Genomic DNA, 24,336 nt, shown 5'->3' on the forward strand with positions numbered 1-24,336 from the left:
TCGACTTCGGTAGGATGGCATTTAGGTGTGGAAAGGCCTAACCCGATATGAATACAGCGTGATTTGGACTGGGGAATACACAGTACATGTAAAGAGGATGAAACGTGAATCCTGATCGATAACCTCATGGAGAGGTGCGGGGTAATATGCAGAGTCTCAGGAGATGCATGATAGTGATCAACAATGTGATAGGAAGCCTGGAACTGGCGGTCAGCAACAATTGACGCGCACATGATCTCTCGCTTGGCTCTCCATTGGCCGCTTACTTCGCCTGCATGAGGCTGAAGCCAGAGTGGCGTTCTGCCCCTCTCGGAGCTGCGAAGATTGAGTTGTTTAAATCTACCCATCAATATTGTTTTGCTTGGCTTCATTCTTACACATTCAATTCTCCGTTTAAACATCGACTGGCACGAACCGAACTGTGTGACACTCAGAACACCCCTGTGCAGTCAACGGCGCTTATAGAGTGACGAAAGAAAACCTCCAAACTGCCGATTGTTTGCAGAATGGCATAACGACTCAGGGTTTAAAAGCGAGCTTAAAAGGATACTTTGGCTCTGATAGGCCAGCTTTCAAATGTCTACATATACTCATTAGTTATGGCTCACCTCACTTCCACCGTAGGGTAACCAGGGCATGTTTGTTGAAATAGGGCTTGGTCAAGCGAGCCCCACAGCTAGAACAACGAGGGCAGCAGGGAACGCACGCACTGTATTTAATAGGGATACCCTCTACTTAGCCCTCTGTAAATAAAACACCGATCCTTAGAGAGAGATTTTGACAATGTTGAATGCACTAAAGGAGTTGCGATAGAAATAGAATTGGACACAACGAAAAGCTCCTTTTTCGAAAGGTTCGCGTATTTAGGCATGAGAAAAGGCGGCAGAAATGCATCACGAAGCTCAAGAGATATACCAACATCATAAACAACCTTACAGAGTAGTCCGGATTGGATCTGGACTCCAGTGCAAATCACTCCGTCCAATATATTAGCCAAAAACACCATCTCTGCGTCTGCACAGAATACCATCAAGTCAAACTTTGTCTGAAAGCGGGATATAAAAGTGATGATTTAAGCCCGACACTCAGTATAGACTTCGTACTCTCCAAGAATCTTGGTCCACAACACGTCCGATGGCAAGAGCGAAATGCGTTTGTTATTTCACAATGGTAAGATTCCTCCGATCTTTGGCACAGACAATTCCTCAACTGTTTCAGCTTGAACAATATCGACGGCTGCACATCCCTTGGGAGACTTTGTCAAACGTTCAAAGTCGAGCGTGATGCTTACAAATGATAAGGACCGCGTTAAGCCATCACCTTTCACATCGGCCAAGGGAGCCATTGGAATCTATTCAATCTGAATTTCTTTTTTTTGCGCAGTCACACTGCCATATCTGATTCTTTTGCTTGATCCAGCCTACTCAATGCAACGGCTTAGACATCCCGGAGGTAAGAATCAGTTCTCAATAGAACTCCGCGATGTAATCTTCTCGAAGCTGGGCTCAAAAATAGTACATAGGTTCTGACTTTTAAAATGTAGGAAATCACTGGAGTATTTTATGGCCCGATTATGAATCAAATATTGGTAGAAGAAACACTCAGTTAATGAGCTATATATACTAGGAAGAAAAGAGTTGCTGGTAGCTTCCAGTAGATAGCACCAGAAAGATCGATCTACCTACTTCTACTTTGACATCAACTACCAGCTCAGTCATGCATTGAAACCCGCCAATTATGCAAGGAACTCCGAAACAACAGAGAGGTAGTTGTCATACGCAACGCCAGTAGAGGGCTCCATGCTGAACAGGTAGTCGGCCCACCAAGGTCCAGCAGCCCACCACAACCAACCAACCCAAACATCCGAGTTATCCTTGAGATACTGCAACTCTCCCTTGATGGCAGACTTGCAAATGTCGTTGTTCGCGCCCGCAGTCTCGCCGAGAACACCGAGCTTGCCGTTCTCCTTGAGCCAGGCGGTCGCAGCAGCAAGGCGGGTCGCGCCGATGGTGCTGTCAACACAGGTTTCGGACGTACCGGAGCCGTCCGAGTCGAGGTACTGGTGCATCTCGTAGATCAGCTTGTCCTCGGGATCGGTCAAGTCCTTGAGGGCGTCGCCGTTTCCGCTCGACACCCAAGTCCAAGCGCCGGTGTACGCGTTGCCCTCGACAAAGATGTATTGCGAAGTGGCGCCGGCGCCACGGATCGCAGTAATGGCGGCCTGGTTCAGCTCGGCCACCAGCGAGTTCTCCATATCGTGGTACTCGTTGTTGGTGTCGAAGACGACCAGCTTGTTGTCGGCAAACTTGGCGGCCACTGTGGCCCACCATGAACCAAAGGCAGCCGTGTCAGTAATGATGTTGGAGTAGTAACGACCATAGTTGTGGGGATCGAGAATGGCATAAGCTCCTTTGCCGGTGATGTGAGTAACCACAGCCTCGATTCCACTAAAGTAGTCGCTGTCCAGGGAACCGGTCATTTTGGTGGGAATCATACGCTCCATAAGGAACGGGACACGGAAGGAGTTCATGCCAGCGGCGAACAGAATCTACTTGGTCAGTATATCTTGGTATGCTGATGAGATGATGGAATACTCACATCGATGGCAGTGGTGTTGGGGAAAGTGTAGTCGGTGCCCTCAGTACCCGGAATGTTACCAGTTCCGAATTCAGCACCGGACTCACTGACACCAGTGAACAAAAAGCCGCTCGAAGCTGCATCAGTGGCTGCCGACGATGCCGCGGAGGAGGCGGCTGAAGAGGCGGCCGAAGATGCGACTGAGGAGACCACCGAGGGTGCCGCTGAGGTTTCAACCACAGCAGCCGCCGAAGAAGTCGCCGACGTCGCAACTGGTGCGACGGAGGATACGACAGAAGGGACAATTGAAGATTCCACCACAGCAGCTGTCGAAGACGCTGCCGAAGACGCGGCTGAAGAAACAACCGGTGCAATTGCAGATGCGGCAGCTGTCGTCGAGGGTGCAGCCGAAGTCACAACCGCAGTGTCAACCACAGACTTGCTTGGAGTTTCCACCGAAGTTTCGACTGCAGAGGCAATAACGGCCGAAGTAGTAGAATGACGGTGCTTGCAAACACCAGCGGCCGCGAGCGATGCGCCGGCGACGAGAAGGAATGTAGGCCGCATGATGACGAATAAATGAGTGTGAATGAACGAAAGAAGTGAAGGACTGAAACTCGACAAAGAACGGACTCGATCAACGAATCGAAAGGAATGGTTGCATCTCCAAACTGAACTGTTGGGCAGCTCGTCCACGATATATATGCTCCGGGCGAAACTTGCACCACCACTCCACGTGGATCCGCCCACACGGCGATCAACTGGGTCGATCAGCGTCAATCTGAAACTCGCGGGTAGACGGCATCGAGTCGAGACAAGGCCACAAGCAACTGACAGCGCAAGCGCCTCCTTAATTACCGGGGCAGCGGTGCACTAGAAAACGGCTGATTAAAGGTCGAAGCGAGCGGCACCAGACTTCCGCGTCAAACAATCATCCCACTGTTGGCAAAGAAATAGCGAATGTCTGCTGATTGGTGGAGTGGTTTCGCCGCGGAGTTGCGGCATTCGTTCGGCCATTTGGCTGAAGAGCTCCTGGATGTTTCTGTCTAGTCCGCCACTACGGAAATGAAAGGCCAATTAAGTCACCGTCGCGGAGAGTAACGTGCATTATTAGCTGGTGAAGCTCAGTTTATAATAAATGAACTCCCGCTACTGCTGCTTCCACCTAGTATACTTGCGGTAGATATCACGGCGGAACGTCTGCTTCAGCATTTCCACGCCCTCTACATCCACCGGCAGCGCCGCCTGAACAGCGCCAACTCCACACAAGTCATTCTTACGATCGATAAACCACGTAAACGTCAGGCCGCCGCCCCAAGTCAGCGTGCGCTCGCCGTACCAGCCGTCGACGTCCTGCAGCATCACCAGCCCGCCCAAGCCGTAGCCCGCCCTTGTGCCGGGGTCGATGCCCACGCGGAAGAAGGCGCCCATGGGGCTGAGCAGCGCGGCCTTGTGTCCGGCGGTGGCTTCGGCGGTGAGATGGTCCTGGAACATGTCGTCGACGGTGGACGGCTTGAGGAGCTTGCCGTCGTTGGCGAGCAGCGAGCGTAGAACTTTGGTGTAGTCGGCGCCGGTCATGAACAGGCCGTGGCCGCCAAAGTCGCCGAGTGTGCGTCTATTCATATCGCCGTTGCCGCCGAGTACAGCGCGGCCGACGCCGTCCGGGTCCTCGGGGTTGAGGTCGACGAGACGGGCGCGTAGATCTTCACGCGTAACCGGGTAGAACTGCGCGTCCGTGATGCCCAACGGCTCGCAGATGCGCTTCCGAATGTGCTCGCCCAGCGCACCACCCGTAACCCGCTCCACCATACGGCCGGCCCAGTCAAGCCCCGGGCCGTACATCCAGCTCGCGCCGGGCTGGAAGCCGAGCGGATAGCGGAAGGCCTCCTCAACGGGTCGACGCTTGCCCTCGGGCACCTGGTCGAACTTCTGGCGCCACTGGCCGATGAGCGGGTTGGCGAAGTCGTAGCTGACGCCGGAGCTGTGCGTGAGCAGCATCTCCAGCGTGATGGGGCGCGTCGCCCGGTTGAGCAGCGGCGTTTCCCCGTCTTCGGAGAAGCCCGTGATGACTTCCTTGGCTGCGAGCTCCGGCGCAATCGCGGACAGGTCGCCGGTGAGGCTCAACAGGCCGTCGTCGACGCATTGCAGGGCTGCGATGGTGGCGATCAGCTTGGTGGCCGATGCCAGGAATAGCACGTCATCAATCCGCTGCGGCTTCTTCTCGCCTGAGAGCAGCGTGCGTTCCCCGATGGCGTTGTTGTAGACGAAATTACCCTGGGCGTCGGTCGCGCAGATGACAGCGCCATTGATCCGGCCGGCGTCGATGGCTGCTTGGAAGCCAGTCTCGATGTCGTCAGTCATGGTAATGAGTAAGTGAATTATTCGAATACAGAGGAAAGCATTCCACAAGTATCAACAAAGACACACTCGCTCCCTAAGACTTCAGCTGTAGGGTTACACGCAGGGCAAGCGGGGTATCTGTAGATCGTCACCGCCAAACCGTTGCGGAAACAACGAATAATATTCAGGAGTTTACAGTCAAGAAACGGGCTTAGAATACGAACACGAGATGTACAAGAAACTATTCCATATCCACCCTCATGGTATTGCGTGGGTTTATCTCTCGCCTTTCCATTTTTAGGAGCGAGACTGCTATGTAATTGGACATATTACGCATGGAGTACAACCCACTGTGGACTCTCTGTGGGTGGTCATCCAACACTTCTGGCTAAGTGTGGCTGATGAAAGCTGCAGCCCGTATGTTAACCAGTTAAGAGGCCAAGTTGCTTATTGCAACGTGTCTGTAAACAACCTGACCATGTGCGCTAAAACACATCCCAGACACTGTCGGGTATTTTCGTTTCAACGGTGGGTAGATAAAATTGTTGAACTAGGAAAAACCGGCATACGTGAGCTCTCTAGTGGAGCGTTCCACTGTTGCCAATTTACAAAAATAGAGGCTTACCCTAGAGGTTTATATACAGCCACAGCCGTATGCTCTGCGTATGTCAGATACTGGATCTTCTAATACTAGCGAATCCCGAGCTTCAAACTTTTGTTAACAGAGAATCTATTTTTGCTGAAACAATTTGAAGGAAAACACTTAGAAACAGAGTCCATTCCTCACGTGACCTCCAAGGATATGGTTAGGCAGCCAACTGATGCGTTTCTGCAACCATGAACACAACATATCTTCTTTAAACAAAGCAGCGCTCAATCAAACTCCCAAAATATATCGGCCGCAGATATAACGATGCCAGCAAACGAGGACATAAGTGTCAGGCCGTCAACACCCGAGAAACGGCGTCGAGATGGAGACCCTCTGTTCAGCACGCCCACAAGCGGTACCGATATACAGCTGAAATTGATGCTCTTGCAACAGCGCCACAACAAAGAAGACGCCGCCGCGTCACAGGCCGGCACACCTGAGTGTAGTGCTGATATCGAAGGTGCCATTGAAGCCCTTAAAAAACAACACGATGAGCGCTTTGAAGATGTTTGTTTCATCTTGAGGAAGGTTGGCAAGAGGATGCACGCATACAAGGTGCAAAATGAGGAGTTAAAGCAAAAGAATGCCCGTCTTGAGGCTGAGAAGGTTGAAATCTATGAGGCTGAGCTGGCTGAGTTTCTTGAGGCTGCTGGGGAGGTGCCAGGGACTTCCTGTAGGCTAGACTAACGGCAAATAGGTTGTAAGGTAGCTAGATGATAACAGAGGTATAGAAAGTGTTTACTATATAGAGGCTGTCTGGACTTCGTCGCGCATACCAGAGACCACCAGCACCCCGAATAAGCCGGAGAAGCCCGCGGTGCAGAACAGTCAGGGCCGAAAGCGGAAAACGAGATCAACATCTCAACAGGAGGGACATGAGCCGAAAGCTTAGAAGAAGAGAGTTGATTGGTCTGATTGATTTCGGTGCCAGAAAGGAACAGGTGACTTTGAAGGATTGTGTAAATTTGCTACGGGGTCATGTATGAGGCTATTGACTGCAAAGGTGGATATGAGGACTATTGGCAGGCTGTAACAGGAACGGGCATGGGAAATTCGGGAGTGGGCGAGCTACAGTGAACCCCAGTGGTTTTAAACTGCAGTTTGTTCACTTAGACAGAGATGATACACGAGTCATTGATCGGTAAGCACGTGTCTTTGGTTACTTTGATCAGAGCAATAGTGTTTAAAGCGATGATGGTGATGTTGATCACTGCTTGGGTCTAGATGGATCGGGCAGGTCTGAGAGGACTTTTCTGACACCTGCTCTAACTAAGGTCATGATATCAACCTATCGGAGGTTACTTTGATTGAGCCTCGGCTGGATCCGCGGTCGATTGGAGCTACTCGCGTTTCCGCCTAACGTGGCTGATTGAAGCTGCAGCCCGTATGTGAGAGGCCAAGTGCTTACTTGTAGCGTATCTGTCGAGCCTCTGTACCATGGACGATAAAATATGTTCTGGACAGTGTCGGATGTTTTTGTTTCCACTGATGGTAGCGATAGAGTAGAGACTGCCGCAATAGGCAAGTATGGGAAACTGGAAGAGAGCACACTGGCTTCTGGGCCGCTTCAGCTGAATGAGAGCAGGGAACTGATATTGAAACTCCTCGAGCTGTACAAGGACGCCACAGTAACGATTATTATTGACGCCTTGGATGAATTTAGGAATCAGAAAGATCTTTTAGGTATCCTAGAGAACCTTCTGGAGGTATTTCCATGCCTGATAAAGATCTTTATCTCAAGCCGGGAAGACCAGGGCATTGTCTATAGATTCGGCACAGATCCAAATCTGCATCTTTCCTCGAAACTCAACTCAAGAGACATGAAACTTTTTATTCAATCAGAAACAGATCGGCTTATCAAGATTGGGTCTTTGTTATGATTCAGCACTGGGGAAGGGAAAGCAAAGCTCCGCGACTAAATATTACAGAGACTCACATCTGACGACCAGGGCATGCAAGTGATTTCCTACCACAAAACGATCATAGCTACAAAAGCTGACAGAGATAGGTTCCGCTGGGCTGACTTGCAACTCAAGGCACTTCAGGAGCTTCGCACAGAACAGGCAGTGATTGAGAGACTTGGACGACTTCCAAAGACCTTAAAACGGCTGTATCAAGAGATTCTAAACAGAATTGAGGATTGACCAGCCGATGCAAACAAGCAAATTGCTCGAAAAGCTCTTCTTTTTGGCTTCTTTGTGGCCAGGTGCAATTCGAATCAAGTGTGTTTTTGGTCGCCGGGACTGGAAAGACAGGATCAGCCAGTCTTTCGAAATACCAACTCTTGGACCTATGCGGCAACCTGGTCATCTATGACCAGGTTTTTGATACCTTTCGATTCTCGCACCTATCCGTTCAAGAGTTTCTTGAAGGTCAAGAGATGTTTAAACCCGAGACTGTACACGCCACTCTAACGGAAGACTGTTTATTTAATATCGACAAGATAGGACGAGAGACGATAACCGAAGCAGAAACACGACTTCTCGACTACTCATGCTGCCTTTGGGCAGTACATTCCCGGGAACCTCTTCATCACAGACAACTGCGGCTGAAGAAACTTTGCAAATTATTTCCCCGAGAGCAGGATTGGTTGTCGAGCTTCGGCCGTTGGCACAGACGTATCGAGGACTTATTGTCGGACTGGGCGAATGAATTGCATCCCAAGGCGCATGATTGCTTGAAAACTGCCATATCTTTCACCCCTTCTGCTCTTTCAATCATTTGTGCCTTTGATCTGACCGGCATCCTTGACCGTGAGCAATGGATACAACAGGTCAAAAGATGCCCTACGACGAAGTCGGACCTAACATATTCTGAGGTTCTAGCTGCTTGCAACAGCACTGATCTTGTCCAGTGGCAATTGGATGACAAGATTCCGTTTGATAAGCTGGAATATGTCATCAGTATTGCAGCTGAGAGCCGGCGCAACGGCGACAAGGCGGTGAAGTCCTTTCTTGACAACGTCGGGGCTGAGGTCTAAATCACCGAAGAAGTTTCTATTACTGCAATTGAGAATGTTTACCAAGGCAAGAAGATACTGGAATTTCTTTTAGACGAGTGTGAGGTTGAAATCCAGATCACTGAAAAGGTCATCAAAGCTGCAATGCAATTCAGGAACTTCTGCGCAACAAGGAGAAAATGTTGCTTCTTTTTGACAAGCGCGGGGCCGAGATCCAATTACTGAAGAGATGAAGAAGGCTGCAATTAAAGATACTCGGGCGGCAAGGCCAAAGTAGCCATTCTCGTCAACGATCGTGTGGCTAAGGTCCAGATAACCGAAGAGGTCTTGAAGGGTGCGATTGAAAATACTCATCAAGGCAAGGAGATATTAGCGATTCTTTTCAACAAGTGCGGAGGTGAAATCCAGATTACCGAGGAGCTTATAAGGGCTGCAGTTAAAAACAATTATCAAGGCAGGCAGATGATAGTGTTTCTTCTCGACAGGTGCGAGTCCAGGATGCTTATTACCGAACAGATCATAAAGGACGCAGCTGCGAAGGTTCTGTCAAGAAAAGCAGAGTTCGATAAGTATGGTAGTCATATTGGTTTTGCTGGTGCATTTCAAGCTCAACTTGAGGATAGCAAGGAGCTGCTGGAGCTTCTTCTCGATCGGCGTGCAGCCGAGATGCGAACGACGGAAGGCGTCATCAGGACTGCGGCTTGTGATATTCAACAAGGGTTGTCTCTGAGGAGAGACAGAACCAGATTGTGGCATGACGTCTGAATTTCCCGCAGATCATAATCAAAACAACGTCGGGAGCCTGCTCTAGCTAGACGCGATGTTTAGGGGAGAGGCCTGTCACTATCTCTTATCGCGGCGTTTTTGGGACTCATATATGATATTCTTCTTGCTCAGCATTGAGACACTACGAACCAAGATATTGACGATTTGGAGACAATAAAGCCTGGTAAAATGATTCAGCTTATTCAGGTGTGCTAAACTCTGGTTGAGGCTTCGTGGGGTGGGCTTCAGTCGTTAGGTATCGTCTGTTAGCTCTATACTATGTTTCATTACTCTATACCGTGGGTTAGGAGTGAAAATATTGCCGTAACGGAGATCGTAAACCGAAATAAGACGTGTCGTAATTGTCATCCAGATTACGTCCTTTTGAACGGAGATGCACCTGCTAACTCCAGGAGTGCACAAGCCATCACTGGATGCTGGCGTCTCAGGACTTTGATTCTTACCTTCGTGAGCCACCAAATGAAATCGACTCATGTAAGGAATAGGCGAAGCTGACGGGAAGGAGATATGTGGCGGGAAATAATAGTTTGCATAATTCACTTCGTGTTCAAGCTCCCCTTCTTCGTAATTGAGGTCCAGACGTGGTTTATGCAAGATAAAGATAGAGAGTGACATCACTGCAACGTAGAATAGACTGTCTACGAGAGATTTATATGATATAGAGGCGTGCAATATTTGTAGACCGTCGAGAACGCGATGAAATAGGGCTGCGTCAAATTTTGGCTTGTGGAGAATGTGCCGCGTGACCCCCTGGGACGACGTATTTATCCTCCAATCTTCTTCTAACGTCAATTTGCATGGGGAAATGTGGAATCTGGGGCACGACCAGTCAGGAACAAATGCCAGGCCTACGTCAAGACACTAGCAGACGTCTTGCGATACGGTGACACATTCAATTCGATCAATCTGGAAAAGGCATCGAATTCCGCGGGATACAAGGATCAAGCTCGTCTCGAGGGCAGAGAGCGGTAAGCTGCTTCGGGGAAGTAACTCGGAATGACCGGTCTTCCGTTGACGCCTTGTCAACTTCAAACTCGCTAACTAGCGGGGGCGATGGGGAGAAAACTCTATTGCGAAGCTCGTCCTTAATTGGTATTGCCCCTGTCTCCTGAAACTTGGACGCGTAATTGCTCCAAGCCCCTTAGTCTGTGGCTATTCAAGCATCGCTCAATGAAGCGGCTGTATGTGTTCAGTAATTGACTTGTGCCGGAAGACCAGGAATTGCCTACTCGCTAGCCCTAGACCGACAAGCACTCGAATTGATCTATCGTTTACAGACATTTTGTACTGGTCAAGACCCTGGAAGTCATCCACCCTCTCCTAATGAATGTAGATACCCTGTCAAAAACACGAGGCCATCTGCCAGCCCTACTAGCCTCTAAACCCTGCAAGGTTACATCAGTGTAGGCGTTTCCGAGATCATAAAAGTAATTAGTGCGTCTTCTTTCGAACTCTGTCCCTTAGGGAGAACTGGCCATTGTCACCCACAGTATTGACATGACAATGGTCACGCGATGAGAGTAGATGTCGACCAAGCGGTTGCGTCCGTGACGTTGGCGGGGAGTCTTCTTTCCTGCCTGGCGACGACTTGTGTTCTCATCTCATTTTCGATATATCGTCGCCAATTGCGCAGCTTCCGCCATATCCTCGTCCTGAACCTCACAGTGGCTGGTACGTAAGCTCTTCGTTTGTTCTCAGTTGTCGCTTGCTGATGATGCATCAGAATTCATCAATGCGCTCAATAACTCCGTCTCGGGTGCTATTTTCATCAGGGTCGGCGAGCTGCAGCCAGGCGCCGCATGTGTAGTCAATGGGCTGGTCGGGCAGCTTTCCGTGCAGGCCGCCGACTTTTCGATTCTCGCCATTGCTGTTGTTACCCTTCTCACGGTGACGCGAATGATGTACGTACCGGATCTGTCAACTAGCAGAAAATTTATGATCTGCCTGGCCATCTGGATTGTTCCCGTCATAACGAGCATCGTGGCTACTGCTATGGGGCAGATGGTGCCAGTGGGTGGAAATTGGTGCTGGATCTCTGCTGATCGCTCGGATCTTCGCTATGCCCTGACTCATGGTTGGCGCTTCTTGGTCATCTTCTCGACAATCGCCATCTATATCTACATATGGATTTACTTACGGCGTCATTTATGGTCGAAGCGTGGCCATCACCATTCCTCAAGCTACGGTTTGCCCACGACAAAATCCACCTACTGTGCTGTGGAGGGTGATGAATCCGAACTCAGGGAGTTGGAGCCGACATTTCCGAAAGATGGACCATCCCAGCTGTCAGGGAGCACATTTACAGCAAGTAATCGTTCAGATGATATGGATCGGGATGTGCCAGCCGCCTATGACAAGGACGAGGGTGACAGCTCCAACGTGGAAACAAGAGTACAAAGCCACGTACTACGCGACAGGGCCGGTTCAAAGTCACAGCATCACTCTCCGTTTGCTTCTAAAGACTTCCAACACACGACAAAAACTGCTCATGGTGTCCCCACCAATGGGCCAACATCATATAACCACGAGAGAAACATGCTGCAAACCAACGCCAGCGAGTTTCCGATGCGTCGAGAAGCGAGCGAAGTGGGCCGCGAGATAAAACGAATGATGCTTCTCAATGCATACCCTCTCATGTACGTCTTGTTGTGGATCCCGGGGCTTGTCAACAGGCTCATGGAAGCATCCGGCCACCGGCCGTCACACACGACCAATTCTGCTCTACAAGTGTCAACTCAGTTTGTAGGAGTCGCAAACGCCTTGACGTATGGGTTCAACAACCACTTGAGGGATAGACTGAAAGGGATGTACTTGACTCCCGCGGTTTCCAAGATAAGGAGGACATTTACGAGGTGACGGAAGATAATAGCATGTTAATACGAGTTTAGTAGAAGACATCAGCCGACTGATGTTTAATGAGATCCAAATTTAGAGTCATATTGCCTATTCTATCCATTTATTCTGTCGAAGCCACTTTTCACACATCAATGGCCAGTCTGAAACAGGTTGGTCTGGCGTGTCGAGGGCAAAGCCATGCGGGGCATCTGCGAAGACGTGAAGCTCAACAGGACCTCCAGCCTTGGTTATTCCCTCGGCAAGACGGTAAGCGTTGACAACAGGGACGACCGGATCGTTGTTGGAATACACGATGAATGTCGGAGGCGCTGGAGAGTTGAGTTGGACATCGGGTTGTACCGCGTCGTACAGAGCCTGCTTCTCCACAGGCGGGAGGGGTGGTTTATTCTGAATGATAGTACGGCCCACAGCGTTTGTCGAGATTGGGCCGTATCCCAAAATGGCGAACTGTGTTGTAGGCAACTCTGCATCAGGAGAAGTCCATGACTGGGGATATTTGGCAAGAAGCGCAGCGCCGAGATGGCCACCAGATGAAAGGCCACAAATACCCAATCCCTTCGGAGCAAGGTCGCTTTCTGCCATCAGCTTGAATGCGCGTCTAGCGTCATCCACAGGCGCTGAGGGACTGCTCTGGGCATTTGGAAAGCGGTGGACAAGAACAAAGGCGTAGAATCCAAGGCTGGTCAGCCACTTTGCAACGGCGATGCCTTCACGGCCAACACAGAGCTCCACGTAGCCTCCACCAGCGAGAATGAGCATGCCTCGTCCGTTGGGTTGAGCTGGACGAAAGCCAAACAGAAACGGGCGCTCAACTTTCGTAACGATGGCATTGTCCAGTTTGCCACCCGGCGTGCTCAATTCAAAGGCTCCATCGAGTGGACCTTCTTCCCACAGGGGCCAATGCTGGTCGGCTCCAAGCATGATGAGTATAAAATGAAAAGAATAATTTTTAAATATTAAATGTCACCAAGTTCAACGTGTCAAGAGCAAGTGTACATCAAAGAGCGGAGGTGCGGGTTTTAGCGGTGGATCTCGCGACAACATCACCCCGAAAACCCGACTATTGGTGGTTGACTAAGCGGGGCAGAAACATCGTGAGAGGCGATAGTAATTCCAGATCATATCTGCTTTTAATGCTCCTCTTATATAATTACCTCACTGTGCATTTTTCTTGAGTAAATCCAAGTTTCTTGTTACCAACGATACCAACTGCGCGGCTGCCTGCGGCATTGAGAGGAAACTCACGCCATTGCCCGAGAAACCTTTTAGCTTGCGCTGGTCAAATGCATGAGCTCCCTGTGGGATAGCGTTCATCTTTTGGCACTAAAATTACTCCAATAGAGTCATGATAGATTGGGGGATGTGAGAGCATAGCTTGCATATCGAGTTTGTTACCATGATGGCTCCTGGTTGGAAGCTCAGCAAGCGGCGTGAGTATCTGGCCAGAATCTGGCTATAATGAGGTAGGTTCTTGACACCCCAGTCCAGGCGTTCTTGAGACGGTGCCCAGACCTCTGAGACGGGCTGTTGAAGGAATCCAAGTCTTGAAGACAAAAAAGCAGGGTATCATTCTGTTGTAATTTAGGTTCATCAATGACCTCATTCTCGATGCCCCGGGTATCCATATCCCTGCTTTGCCCCTGATGAAGCTTGAGCCCTCCGGAGCCCCCGGGACTCTGGAGCGTACTGGGTCTCCGAAACCCCGTCCGTTTCATTTTTTGAAGAGAAATATTTAGAACACGATTAGCTTGAAATCAAGCCCTTTTATTCGAATGGCTTTCATCTGCTCATCTGCTAAGGCTGCACCACGATCCCGTCACCGAGGACGCTGGACGACATGAATGATGAGGTATTCGAATTTTATCAGGAATGACAGAAAAGGTCAAATACAGCGGGTGCGGCCCGGATATTATAGTTACCACACGCGACAACTGAGGTAATTATCATTACCAAGCTCGCTTCCTCCCACACAAATGTTACTTAAAAAGGCATAAAAAGCCGCGTTCTCCGGATTCCTGCCGTCCCGGCGATCAACATCTTGGCAGTGCTTATCTCTTAAGCTTAAGCGTCAGAATTTGATCCACGGAGAAAGGAGATTGTGCGTGGGATCTCGGCATCAAACCTGTGATCGAGGGCTATCCCGACCTGCACCGAAACAAAAGGCAAGGAGCGACATCGGTGATCCATTCCAAGACCGCTTCCAAGGCAGTGGATCTACCTCTAAGCTTGAGCCGCATAAGCATACTTGTCTGTCTAAAGAGTGGACATGGAATTTTGGGCCATCGCACACACGATTCGCTGATAGCATCACAAGTGCCGCACTAAGTCGAAAGATATGCAAGCGCGGCTCACACTCGGCATTGATAGTCGATAAGAATTGTTATCATGATCGTGTAGTGCATCCCCGCGGGTGAGAGCTCCAGTTTGGCTGTGAAAAACTAGATCTACTAGTCATGTGGACCCCTTGCGGAGTTTTCTCGACATCTTCGGCATGTTGGAAACAATTCGGAGTCTACTCCGTATGAGGCGGCAAGACTCTCCGTGATCACCGAGAGTTCGGCACTACACTTGCTCGTGAAATGAATAAAGATGCCTTGTCAGGTCTTTATATACAATGCCACGACACAATGAGCAGCCAGCTATCAAGTCCCCACTCATCACACATCATGGCCAACCCTACCATCGATGTTGCGAATTTCGCGGCCTACACACCGGCAGAAACCGCCGAGCTTATCTGCCGCGATGGCGTCAAAAAAGGACACTTGCGTCCCGATAAGGTGTTTTTGTCTGCTGTGTCTGCTGGCTGCATCCTCAGCTTCGGGTGCGCCGTGTCATTGACAGCTTTGACGGCACCCTGGTATCAGGAGAATGCACCTGGTCTTATCAAGCTTGTTGGCGCTTGGGTCTTCCCTCTGGGTTTGGTGATAATTGTATTGACGGGGGCGGACTTGTTTACGTCAACAAATATGGTGGGTTCTTTGCATTAGATCTGCCCCTGTTAGAACGGTTTCTAATATATCTTCAGTTCACCATGGTGGCTGTTCTCAATGGAAAGCTATCCGTGTGGAGAATGCTACTGCACTGGTTTCTTTGCTTCTTTGGGAATCTCCTGGGATGTCTTTTTATTATGGCTATAATTATAGGATGTAAGTTTCAGGATTTACAAAGATTATATTGCGAGCCGCGCTAATAGATTGACCGCAGATGGAGGCACCTTTGACTCTGATCCATATAGAGAGGAGGTCATCGCGTTCGCTACAAAAAAGCAGCTGGTGCCTGCGATGCATCAAATTTTCATCCGCGCTATTGGATGCAACTGGCTCGTTTGCCTGGCGTGTTTTCTGGGCACACAAGCCAGAGATCTGGGCTCCAAAGTGATCGGCATGTGGCTGCCCATCTTTGCCTTTGTGGCATTAGGATTCGACCACGTTGTGGCCAACATGTTTTTTATACCTTTAGGAATCTGGTTAGGTACTCCCGACTTGACCTTTGGGCTATATATCTGGAAAGGTTGGTTGTTCCATAACCCTTCTTAGAGGATGCCACTAACAATCTACAAGGTATGATTCCTGCACTATTCGGAAACATTCTCGGAGGCAGCCTGTTCTGTGGTGTATACTACTGGTGGATGTACCTGGCCACGGAGCCCCACGTGGATGTTGATGAAGGTGAATACAAGGGGCGTGCTGCAGGACTAGGGTTAGGCATTTTCGGTAGTCGAGATAAGGCTACCGCCTCGGATGAAGAGAGTAAGATAGAATCATCATAAACCGAGATGGGTAAAAATACAATAAGGGCATGATAAGGATAGACGAAGATAGAATAGAGACAGAACAACGATAGATGTCGCATAGTCAGCGGGACTGATTCAATAAAATCCTCCATAATGAGACACCTTAATTTACCATCTCAATATACAATGATTTCCTTGTGCTAGCTGGAACCTGTCTTCCTTGTTTCACATTGAGAGGTAGCCATTTGGGGAGCCTGCAGTCCATCCTTGGACCCGGTTGTGGCCCTTGGCCCTGATGCTGCAAGTCCGTGAGTAAAGAGTAATGTGGGGAAAACTGAAGGTATGTGCTATAATGAGCTTGAAGTTGTCCCCGAACGGAAAAATGCATCCTATGTACGCGACTGGGCTGGGTTTGTCTCTTGTATGTGGTAGGCGCAGCTATTGAATGCCCAACTAATTCATAACCACCGATGTTAAGTTCACACCAACCATACCTCGTTTATACGGTAAATCGTACATCGTTGGATCTGGCAATTGCCTTTATCGTGTTACATCCTTGAGGTTATATCTAAACTTACACCCAAGAATCTACTCAACATTAGGCGACATGGACAAAGGTACATCTTGATCGCCTTGCCCGGCAGAGTCAACTGTGCACACAATTGTTCTGAGCTCCGGCAGAAAGTCACAACACCATTCATGGACTGACGGCATTAGATGATTGTTATGTGTTCAAAAAGGGAATGTATTCAGTGGCGAGGCTTCGACGAGGAGCCACCAGCGATCGGATTACCCTAGACGACGAGGGAAAGAAGGGGAGACAAATAAATAAATAGATGGGATCCCATTCGAGCTTAGGCTAGTATTAATTCCCAAATGAAAGAAGGGGAGAAATACAACATGGACTTTACTTGAATTTGCCAATCTGAACTACCGGTCCGAAACCCAAGCCCTTTTCATGATTCTCCGAGGCTGGCCATTTTCGCACACGTACCCGCAACACCCACTGCCCCGGACGAGTACATGCACTCACGATTGTAGTTCATTTACGGAACATTGTCTGAATTATTATTTTATTCTATTATGAATATAAACGTTTTCTCACGCTTTGTATTTAACATCAACTCTCATCCAACGTCGTGTTGACTTGCCCTTCATGCGTCCACACCAAGGGCGTATCTGCATCGAACTTCCACGCATGGAGCTCCCCGTTCACGATGCTGTAAATTCCGCGGTCGGCGTGCCCTGCGATGGCAGTGAAGTTTCGGGTGGTTGACATCCTCTTTGGCAGATTCTTCAGCGTTGGTTGAGAGGCAGAGGACCACGTTGAGTCATCCCACCACCGAGCACTTAAGCCGCCGTCCTCTTCAACATCCACCACGAGCACGTTTATGAGATTGAAGCAAACAGCGGCGAAATTGGTGGTAGCTGCCGAGGGGATTTCGTCACGCTTCTTGCCTATTCCCCGTTAGTATAATATCCGTAATGGGAAGGAATGAATCACATACCGAATTCGAAGTCTTGAATACCAGGCTCTTTTATGGCCTCTGTTAAGATATTGGAGTTGTCGTAGTAAAACCTCCACTGAATATCGGAAATGTTGCCCCCCTTCGAGACGCTGGTGATGGCAAGACCACTCGAGTCTGTGGCCGTTGTCAAATTCAATTTGTTCCTCCATGCGGTGCTGGTTGAGTAGACGAGCGTTTGATCTTCGTCTTGCCACATCAGCATGGTTGGGGGCCAGCTCGAATTGCCGCCGTTCGGACGCCAGGCGGCAAGATTTGATCCTTCGGCCGTGTTGATGGTTATTCGCGACCCGAGATCGTTCATGTGCCACAGAGAGTCGGGAGCAGGGAAATTCGTGTACAGCTCGGCGATTTTGTTGCCGGTCAGCAGGACGTACACGCGGATGTTCCAATGGTTGTTTTCATCTTCCCAAGAGTTTGCGGTAATAGGCGTTCCTTCAATGATGTCGAGGTCAATACCAGTCGATTTCAGACTTGCAGAAATGCTTCTCGAAGCCCAGGTTCTATTCTGACTGTCCCAGAAGGAAGCAATGAGATGGTTGGAGCTGTTTTGGTGGAAAACGTAGTAGTGCTGGCGGCCGCCGTAGTCAGTCCAGTTGGCGCTTGCGACCTTGGAGTCTTGCAAGATTGAACCCGAGGAGGAATCCCCCGTAGCTGACGGTACGCTACCGGTGGTCGTCGCCGTCGAATCCGAGGTCGTGGTAGAGGAGGAGGACTTTTTCGAAAGCGTGCCGCCAACAGCGCCTCCGACGATGGCACCGATGACGAGGACGGCGGCGATTGCAGCGAGGATGAAGAAGAGCGTCCGCTTCAGGCCGCATATCCTTCGGTCGCCTTTGGACGTTTCTACGTAAGAATCGTCGGGTTTCGGCGCATACGACGCGTTGATGGCCTCTGGAGCGTGCTTGTGAGACGCCTCGACGGGGGCGACTTGCGGAAGAGTCGAATGCGTCTCGGCATAGACGGACTGCGTGTTGGACTCTGTGTAGACCTCGGGCAGATCGGTGTATCAGCTCGTATCTGGCGTGTCTACCCTCGGTGTGTCTGCTCTCGACGAGCCCGCGGGAGTTTGCGAGCGAGCGGGATCCATCGTAGCTCAATCACACAGCAGACGGACGTTTGCATCGGACGAACAAAAGTGCGTGGAACGCGGAACGACGCCTGGGGACGATCGAGCAAGCCATGGCTTAAAACAAGATCGGCGCTTAAGGCTGAGGGGGCGCAGGACGCACAGTCATACGACGTAGCAGCGCCGTACAGGGTTCATCTTGGAAGGATTCCGTCGTCAGGCAGAATCACACGCTACAAGGGCCAAGCTGAGCGTGCCTTGCCCCATTCTTAGGAGCCGGAGCGTTTCGTATTTACGCGGACCAACAACTCGGCCACAGGAGCAGGGGTTGGGTCTAATCGTAGGCCGAAGGATTGCATATTGTGTTGGTTGACGTCGACTTTTGGAAAACAGGCGAGATTAGGAGGCGTCCACATGTTGTTTCTCCATTCGCACAGGTAGCCGGAAAAGAAGACGAAAAGTCTCCGCACAAATCAGCGCGTGATTTCCAGGGAGATCGTCACTGAGTCTGGCGTCTAGGATCCTGCGATAAGAACAATATGCCCTCATTTAATGTGGTGGAAGGGATGGCCGCCCTGTATTCAATTGGCGGCGAATGAAGAGCAAAGTTGCTGTACTGGAATCAAACACCAAGGCAACGGCAATCATGAAACGAAATCTTTTTAAAACGCACTACTTCCCGACTATCCTATGCTAGCTCATCTTTGCCTTGCAGACCCCGCTACTCGACTTGCTTCTCATGTCTTCGTTGGTCAGCACTGATCAAATAGACGCCCTCACGCGTCTGGATGAGAGGATCCTTGGATGACTTGATGCCCTTGACGCCGCCCTTCTCCGGAATCGGACTGAACGCAATCTGTTGCTGTTCGGCGGCGTTGTTAGCTGCGACCTTGTTGATCACCAACTTTCCAACTGGAACGAATGTCGTGCTCTTGTACGGGACGGTGGCATCCTCGAGGTTGTCATCGGGGCCCGCAATGTGCGCTTTGATGGTGAAGACAATCGGCTTGCCCGGGAACCGCTTCTGGAGGTCATCCTCCAGGTAGCTCGACCCAAGGTTCTTGAACGCCTCGTCGTCTTTGGAATAGAGGTGGACGCCGTCTGCCGGCTCGAGACGGTACCGAACATTGGTGACTTTGCCATCTTTGTTGGTCAGGATGTGAGTGTTGGGCTCGTAGTACGTGATGGTGCCATAGTTGTAGGGGTTCGGCTTCTCGGAGGCCACGAACCGTTTGGCGGGTTCGTGCGCATTGAGAAAGACCTGAAATGCAGCACTGACTTGCTGCAAGATAGCCAGTTCCTTGGAGGCGTCGCCACCTCCGGCCTTGGCCTTTTCGTACAGGGCCTTGGCAACTTCGACGGCTCGAAACACCTTGAGGAAGCCCAAGAAGTCTGCTCCGTTCTGAGCCGCAAACCCGTTGAAGGTGTGGCTGACGAGATCTGTGTGCGTGTGCTTGTCGATCTGGAAGCGAATGGCGAGGCCCTTGGGAGTGGCGCCATCTGCAGTGTCAGCGACGTGCGGGATGCCGCCGCCAACGGAGAAGCGGGCTGTCACTGGAGTCGAGCAGTTGTTGAAGTGAGCGGCTGTGGAAAGGGTCTTGGCTTGCTCCGTTGGCGTGAATGTTCCCTGGACCAGAAGGCCTTTGGCGTGGGCTATGCCAATAATGAGCTCAGCATTTAAATCGAAGGGTTTGACACTTACTGGTGCGATAGCCGGGATGCTTGCCAAACAGCCGCTGCATCTCATCCACCAACTCCTTTGGAAGTGAGCCATCAGGCTGCGCTCCTCCATTTGCAGCACCAGCGGGGGTAGGGGTTCCAGTAGCCATTGCGATAAGGGTGGTGAAGATCTGGCTTTGGCGAAAATTGTGCCGAAATCTTCGTGCTTGAGCTTGAATAAGTATGCGCAGGATAAGCGGCGACTTTTTCAAGTCGAGCTCACCTCTAGTAAGCGGAGCTGAGGCAACAGCATGCGAGCACAAGATTCCGTTTGCTTCCATCCAGCCAGCCTCGTCTCGACTACGTATGAGCCGAAGTGGCACAGGAATGACGCCTGTCAGCATCAGCCACCACATCCCAATCACAAGATTAAGCAGGGCGCGTGATAGCACGGCATGAGACAGAAGTTAGCTGTCAGGTATGTACCCCTGGTTGAAAAACAGAAGTAACAGATTGTATGCCGAGAATCTCATTGGCTCTGTACGAGTGATACGAGTACCTCAGCTGACCACCATTCTATGTGGCTGTTTGTCTTGGCGATAGGAATGGCTATGATGTTCTCGGTCAATCGGTCGTGCTGACGGTTGTTTGGAAAGCTGAACAGATCCAAGTCTCACATACCCTGGTGCAAGCTTCACCGGTCCATTTGTGATAGCTGATAACGATGTGCTTTGGCTTCGTATCAGGCTCATGACAGGTACAGAGTACCACTAATTGACGTGCATGGGTTGCACACGAGCCTGTGCCTGCAGCGAACAAGGGGGACGGAATACAAAACCGGTGAGAATAGTTACAGCATGTGGAAACAACGTACAAGCATTGCAGACCATACAGGCTGTCGTGATTGGAGAGGGCTAGACAGCCTGCAGCTAGAAACACTTGTGGAGCAATAGCTGTAGCTTGCGAGTCTGAGTTCGCGCGGAGAGCTCAAGTGGGACCGAAACATCTCCATAGCGCAAGGTGGAACATCAATGGAGATACTCCCGGCGGTGTGATGACGATATGGTGGCTGGTGTGAAAAGAAGATGGAGAGAAGGCGATGAAGAAGAGGATGGACAGATTTGGAATCTGATCCAAGCGCGACTGCGTCTGGAATGTTCAAGTGAAGATGAGACTGTTAAGATCAGCTTTCATGAGGTACGCCCTGGTCTGGCCACGTCCATGTGGGTTTTCCCGTAATACCTTTCACCAAGGATGACTAAATGTGATCTCTGATTCGCTCACCAGTATTTGTCTCATTTATTCTCCGCACGTTGGCATGTTGCGGACGCCCGTCTGCATGTCTCAGACACAAGTTTAGTAGCACTCAACTGAAACTTGCGCTACATTCTCGGCAAATAGTTCAGCCCTTTTGTGGCACGCTGTGACCATACTGTGACCATCACTCTTGATATCTATTCCGCAAAAAGCCTGAGTTCAGATGATACAAGAGCAACAAATTCGTCCCCGCCAGGCCACTAGCGCTCTACACTGCGTTGCGCCAAGACCTCAAGGCGTTACAGACATACACAGAGAAGGAGTCCACCGTGGCACTTCCAATCGGCACCCACTGTGCGAAGTGGAATGATTGGTTGCTTGCTGTACAGTTACCTGAACTGCTCATCTACAAGGTTGAGTCACGATGCGGCTTTGTCCGTACGTCAAGTAGCTGCACAACGTCAGTAGGGATCGGATGGGCGAGTAAAGTGTGAATCTCACTCCGAAGCCATAGCAAAGGCTGCCGCCCTCTTTTTTAGGCGCTCGAGGGATTTCAAGCTGGCCTTTGAATATGTCTCGGTGACTAAGACTGAGGGAGCAATCGAGCACAGCACAAGGTTCTGCAACCGGAGTTGAAGGGTATCTCAACTTTGATCTAAGAGGCTGGTAGCCGCATTTGGATGGGCATTTGGTGCATTACGGCTCCTGGTGTGGATTTGCGCTGAGGATATGTTGAGTTATCTGATGGGACAGGGTTTTGAAGTGTGAGGCATCATATCTAGGATAGTGGAGGTGAATGAGAGGGCTCAACATAATGTGCATCTTTGGAATTGAACGTCACTCATTAATAAAGATTTGTCAGTACGTTGGTGCTCTCATAATGCAGACTGGGAAATGAGTGAGATATTCGCCGTACGGGGACAGGAGAGTGATGTTCACCAAGGTAAATCCAATGAACGCCGGAAGACTCCAACTTCGCATTACAATATCCAATGATATTGTACCTAACCAGAACTATATCCTACGAGTGACAGGTTCGCAGAGCCTGCCCCGTAGTATTTGGGAGTCACCAACACTGAGCTTGGATTGCAGTTACCCATTTGTCGAGAATTGCCTGCACTTCTTCTTTTCCGTAACGCTCGTTGTTGAAGGTGATGCAAAGAGTGAGCTCATCATTCCAAGAATGCGAGCGACAAGACCTATTGTAGCAGTTTCAGTCAGCCAAATTGAACAAGTCCACGCCCTATCCCCGCCAAGTTTTCACACTGAACTCCAAGGTCTTACAATTTGGGTGTTCTCTCTTCGGTGACAAGTTGGTAGCGATCAAGCACGAGTTTCGTTTGTCCATCGCCCTCCATATCATAGACGCCATCGAACTGCTTGCTTCCAGGCGGGTCGGAAACGTAGTTCACATACAGTCTCATGTTGGATGATGTCCTGTTTATATCGGCTCTAGTGAGAATAATAGCGTAAGTAATAGTCACCAGGCTGAGCCGGACACTTACAATACATGCTGAATGATGATCCCCGTAGCTGGCCTTCGCAGTTTATTGGCAGCTGCAGCATCCTGACGCTGCGCGACGCTAGTCCATGCTCCCTGAATGTGTCGAGCAACGGCCCAGAAGCGATCGTTAGCAGATGCTTCGGTTCCCTCTTGGGAGAGAAAGGTAGTTGGTAACTTATGTCCATCAACTCGGTACCCACAGCCGCGCCCACAAATTTGTTGCGCTGTCCCCACGGCTCTTTCATATTACGTGTTCGGAGGTCAAACGCGGAGAGAATTTTACACGTCTCTTCTTCGGTAGGTTTTGCCTCATCGTAGAATGTAAGGGCTATCGCGGCTTGGACAACGGCTGTCAACTTAACGTCGTTTGCTCTAGCGGATTTGAGTAGACGATCGAGAAAGCCTGCATCCTTGATTGTATGAGTGACCATGGCCGTCACTGGTCTTGGGCTTTGGGCCACGGGCTTCGCGAAAAGAGGTAGAGGAAACTGACGGTATTAGCCCATACTTCAGTTCTTGAAATTTCACCACCGGAATCAGTATACTACCTACCTCATTTTGCATCGCTATCAATGAATTGGTGGCCTCATCCGAGATGACAGCCACATCTAGGGCTGTTGGGCCGAGCCTCTCAACTTCTTCGCCCCAGGAATGAGATGTCGTAGGACTCAGTTTCGTCAATCCAACCAACACTTCATTCATTATCGACCTTATCCCAGCACCGTCTACCAGACCGTGGTGCACGTGCAGAAGCAGATCGAATTGGTTGATCCGGGACTTGCTAGACTGCAGTGGCCTTACAAGCAGGTAAAGGAACGCGCAATCCCCGTCCTTAGAGGGTAGGACGACCTCGCGACTTAATTTTGCGAGCAGTTCCCTCCAGCCGCTAGAAGACTCAACAGTTTGGACAGTACGAGCGGCCCATTTCTTGACATTGGCAGCTTCTTCAACTTTGTAAACCATATGCTTGGCATCCTTGATCTGACAAGCCACCGTAGGATGAAGCCATCGTGTATAGATGAACGCCCGCGCAATCCGTGACTGAAGATCTTCCGCGCTGAAACTAGCGGACGATTTTTCCGAATCCTGAAGCGAGACGGTGACTCCGAGATATGGGCAGCTATGGACGAATGCATAGTCATTGAGGATTGACAACATGAACTCTTGAGTGGCCAATGTGCGATAGTATGACCTAGGCGATGCTGTGGACTCGGTCCATGGGTGGAATGCAAGACGAGCTGTCATTTTAACGTGGTTAAAGGGATTTATAATTTACGTCTGTGTATTTTGTGTATGCGGTGTGATATGTGTGCAGCGCTGTGGATGAGGCTATATACGAGGTGTTAGATGGGTCATGATGTAAGCCTACGGACTACGGAACTTATCAGAGCCGTTGGTGGAGTCATGAGAAACAAGTGAGA

The 24,336-nt window shown here is 50.2% G+C and overlaps 10 protein-coding genes across 10 annotated transcripts; 4 read left to right on the forward strand and 6 right to left on the reverse strand.

Annotated features, from left to right (window-relative positions):
• Positions 1 to 1,735: 1,735 nt before the first annotated feature.
• Positions 1,736 to 3,144, reverse strand: BGZ61DRAFT_367159 (glycoside hydrolase superfamily; the record flags this gene model as incomplete). Its single annotated transcript, XM_046241754.1, has 2 exons — positions 1,736 to 2,548; positions 2,599 to 3,144. 2 exons carry the CDS (start codon positions 3,142 to 3,144, stop codon positions 1,736 to 1,738), a joined length of 1,359 nt encoding a protein of 452 aa, XP_046097124.1.
• Positions 3,145 to 3,588: 444 nt separating this feature from the next.
• Positions 3,589 to 5,068, reverse strand: BGZ61DRAFT_462463 (beta-lactamase). The gene has a single exon (XM_046247293.1). It carries the CDS (start codon positions 4,936 to 4,938, stop codon positions 3,727 to 3,729), a length of 1,212 nt encoding a protein of 403 aa, XP_046097125.1. The 5' UTR covers positions 4,939 to 5,068; the 3' UTR covers positions 3,589 to 3,726.
• A 704-nt stretch (positions 5,069 to 5,772) lies between these two features.
• Positions 5,773 to 6,291, forward strand: BGZ61DRAFT_462464 (uncharacterized protein). Its single transcript, XM_046247294.1, has one exon. It carries the CDS (start codon positions 5,831 to 5,833, stop codon positions 6,251 to 6,253), a length of 423 nt encoding a protein of 140 aa, XP_046097126.1. The 5' UTR covers positions 5,773 to 5,830; the 3' UTR covers positions 6,254 to 6,291.
• Positions 6,292 to 7,017: 726 nt separating this feature from the next.
• Positions 7,018 to 8,546, forward strand: BGZ61DRAFT_484690 (uncharacterized protein; the record flags this gene model as incomplete). The annotated part of the gene is made up of 2 exons (XM_046249642.1): positions 7,018 to 7,272; positions 7,773 to 8,546. 2 exons carry the CDS (start codon positions 7,018 to 7,020, stop codon positions 8,544 to 8,546), a joined length of 1,029 nt encoding a protein of 342 aa, XP_046097127.1.
• Positions 8,547 to 10,810: 2,264 nt separating this feature from the next.
• On the forward strand, positions 10,811 to 12,180 carry BGZ61DRAFT_593229 (G protein-coupled glucose receptor regulating Gpa2-domain-containing protein). The gene is made up of 2 exons (XM_046256782.1): positions 10,811 to 10,982; positions 11,035 to 12,180. The coding sequence occupies exons 1-2, from the start codon at positions 10,826 to 10,828 to the stop codon at positions 12,165 to 12,167; spliced, it is 1,290 nt and encodes a 429-aa protein (XP_046097128.1). The 5' UTR covers positions 10,811 to 10,825; the 3' UTR covers positions 12,168 to 12,180.
• Positions 12,181 to 12,254: 74 nt separating this feature from the next.
• On the reverse strand, positions 12,255 to 13,088 carry BGZ61DRAFT_538942 (Alpha/Beta hydrolase protein; the record flags this gene model as incomplete). Its single annotated transcript, XM_046254712.1, has 1 exon — positions 12,255 to 13,088. One exon carries the CDS (start codon positions 13,086 to 13,088, stop codon positions 12,255 to 12,257), a length of 834 nt encoding a protein of 277 aa, XP_046097129.1.
• A 1,745-nt stretch (positions 13,089 to 14,833) lies between these two features.
• Positions 14,834 to 15,936, forward strand: BGZ61DRAFT_367232 (Formate/nitrite transporter; the record flags this gene model as incomplete). The annotated part of the gene is made up of 4 exons (XM_046241763.1): positions 14,834 to 15,136; positions 15,193 to 15,313; positions 15,372 to 15,677; positions 15,728 to 15,936. The coding sequence occupies 4 exons, from the start codon at positions 14,834 to 14,836 to the stop codon at positions 15,934 to 15,936; spliced, it is 939 nt and encodes a 312-aa protein (XP_046097130.1).
• Positions 15,937 to 16,950: 1,014 nt separating this feature from the next.
• Positions 16,951 to 18,516, reverse strand: BGZ61DRAFT_561839 (uncharacterized protein; the record flags this gene model as incomplete). The annotated part of the gene is made up of 3 exons (XM_046255827.1): positions 16,951 to 17,358; positions 17,409 to 18,417; positions 18,460 to 18,516. The coding sequence occupies 3 exons, from the start codon at positions 18,514 to 18,516 to the stop codon at positions 17,021 to 17,023; spliced, it is 1,404 nt and encodes a 467-aa protein (XP_046097131.1). The 3' UTR covers positions 16,951 to 17,020.
• A 700-nt stretch (positions 18,517 to 19,216) lies between these two features.
• On the reverse strand, positions 19,217 to 20,324 carry BGZ61DRAFT_367281 (catalase; the record flags this gene model as incomplete). The annotated part of the gene is made up of 2 exons (XM_046241770.1): positions 19,217 to 20,148; positions 20,198 to 20,324. The coding sequence occupies 2 exons, from the start codon at positions 20,322 to 20,324 to the stop codon at positions 19,217 to 19,219; spliced, it is 1,059 nt and encodes a 352-aa protein (XP_046097132.1).
• Positions 20,325 to 22,590: 2,266 nt separating this feature from the next.
• Positions 22,591 to 24,160, reverse strand: BGZ61DRAFT_593233 (uncharacterized protein; the record flags this gene model as incomplete). Its single annotated transcript, XM_046256783.1, has 5 exons — positions 22,591 to 22,610; positions 22,696 to 22,863; positions 22,917 to 23,064; positions 23,166 to 23,403; positions 23,468 to 24,160. Coding segments are annotated over 5 exons (1,266 nt in total), but the record flags the coding sequence as incomplete, so codon positions are not given.
• Between the last annotated feature and the right edge of the window lie 176 nt (positions 24,161 to 24,336).

The sequence above is a fragment of the Ilyonectria robusta genome, assembly GCF_021365365.1.
Source record: "Ilyonectria robusta strain PMI_751 chromosome Unknown BGZ61scaffold_31, whole genome shotgun sequence".
Classification (NCBI taxonomy): Eukaryota; Fungi; Ascomycota; class Sordariomycetes; order Hypocreales; family Nectriaceae; genus Ilyonectria; species Ilyonectria robusta.

Excerpts from the sequence above, each read along its gene's own strand:
- BGZ61DRAFT_462464 (XM_046247294.1), top strand. The coding sequence starts at position 5,831 with ATGCCAGCAAACGAGGACATAAGTGTCAGGCCGTCAACACCCGAGAAA.
- BGZ61DRAFT_462463 (XM_046247293.1), bottom strand. The coding sequence starts at position 4,938 with ATGACTGACGACATCGAGACTGGCTTCCAAGCAGCCATCGACGCCGGC.
- BGZ61DRAFT_593229 (XM_046256782.1), top strand. The coding sequence starts at position 10,826 with ATGAGAGTAGATGTCGACCAAGCGGTTGCGTCCGTGACGTTGGCGGGG. Across the intron at positions 10,983-11,034 it reads CCTGAACCTCACAGTGGCTG|AATTCATCAATGCGCTCAAT; the intron begins GTACGTAAGCTC and ends ATGATGCATCAG.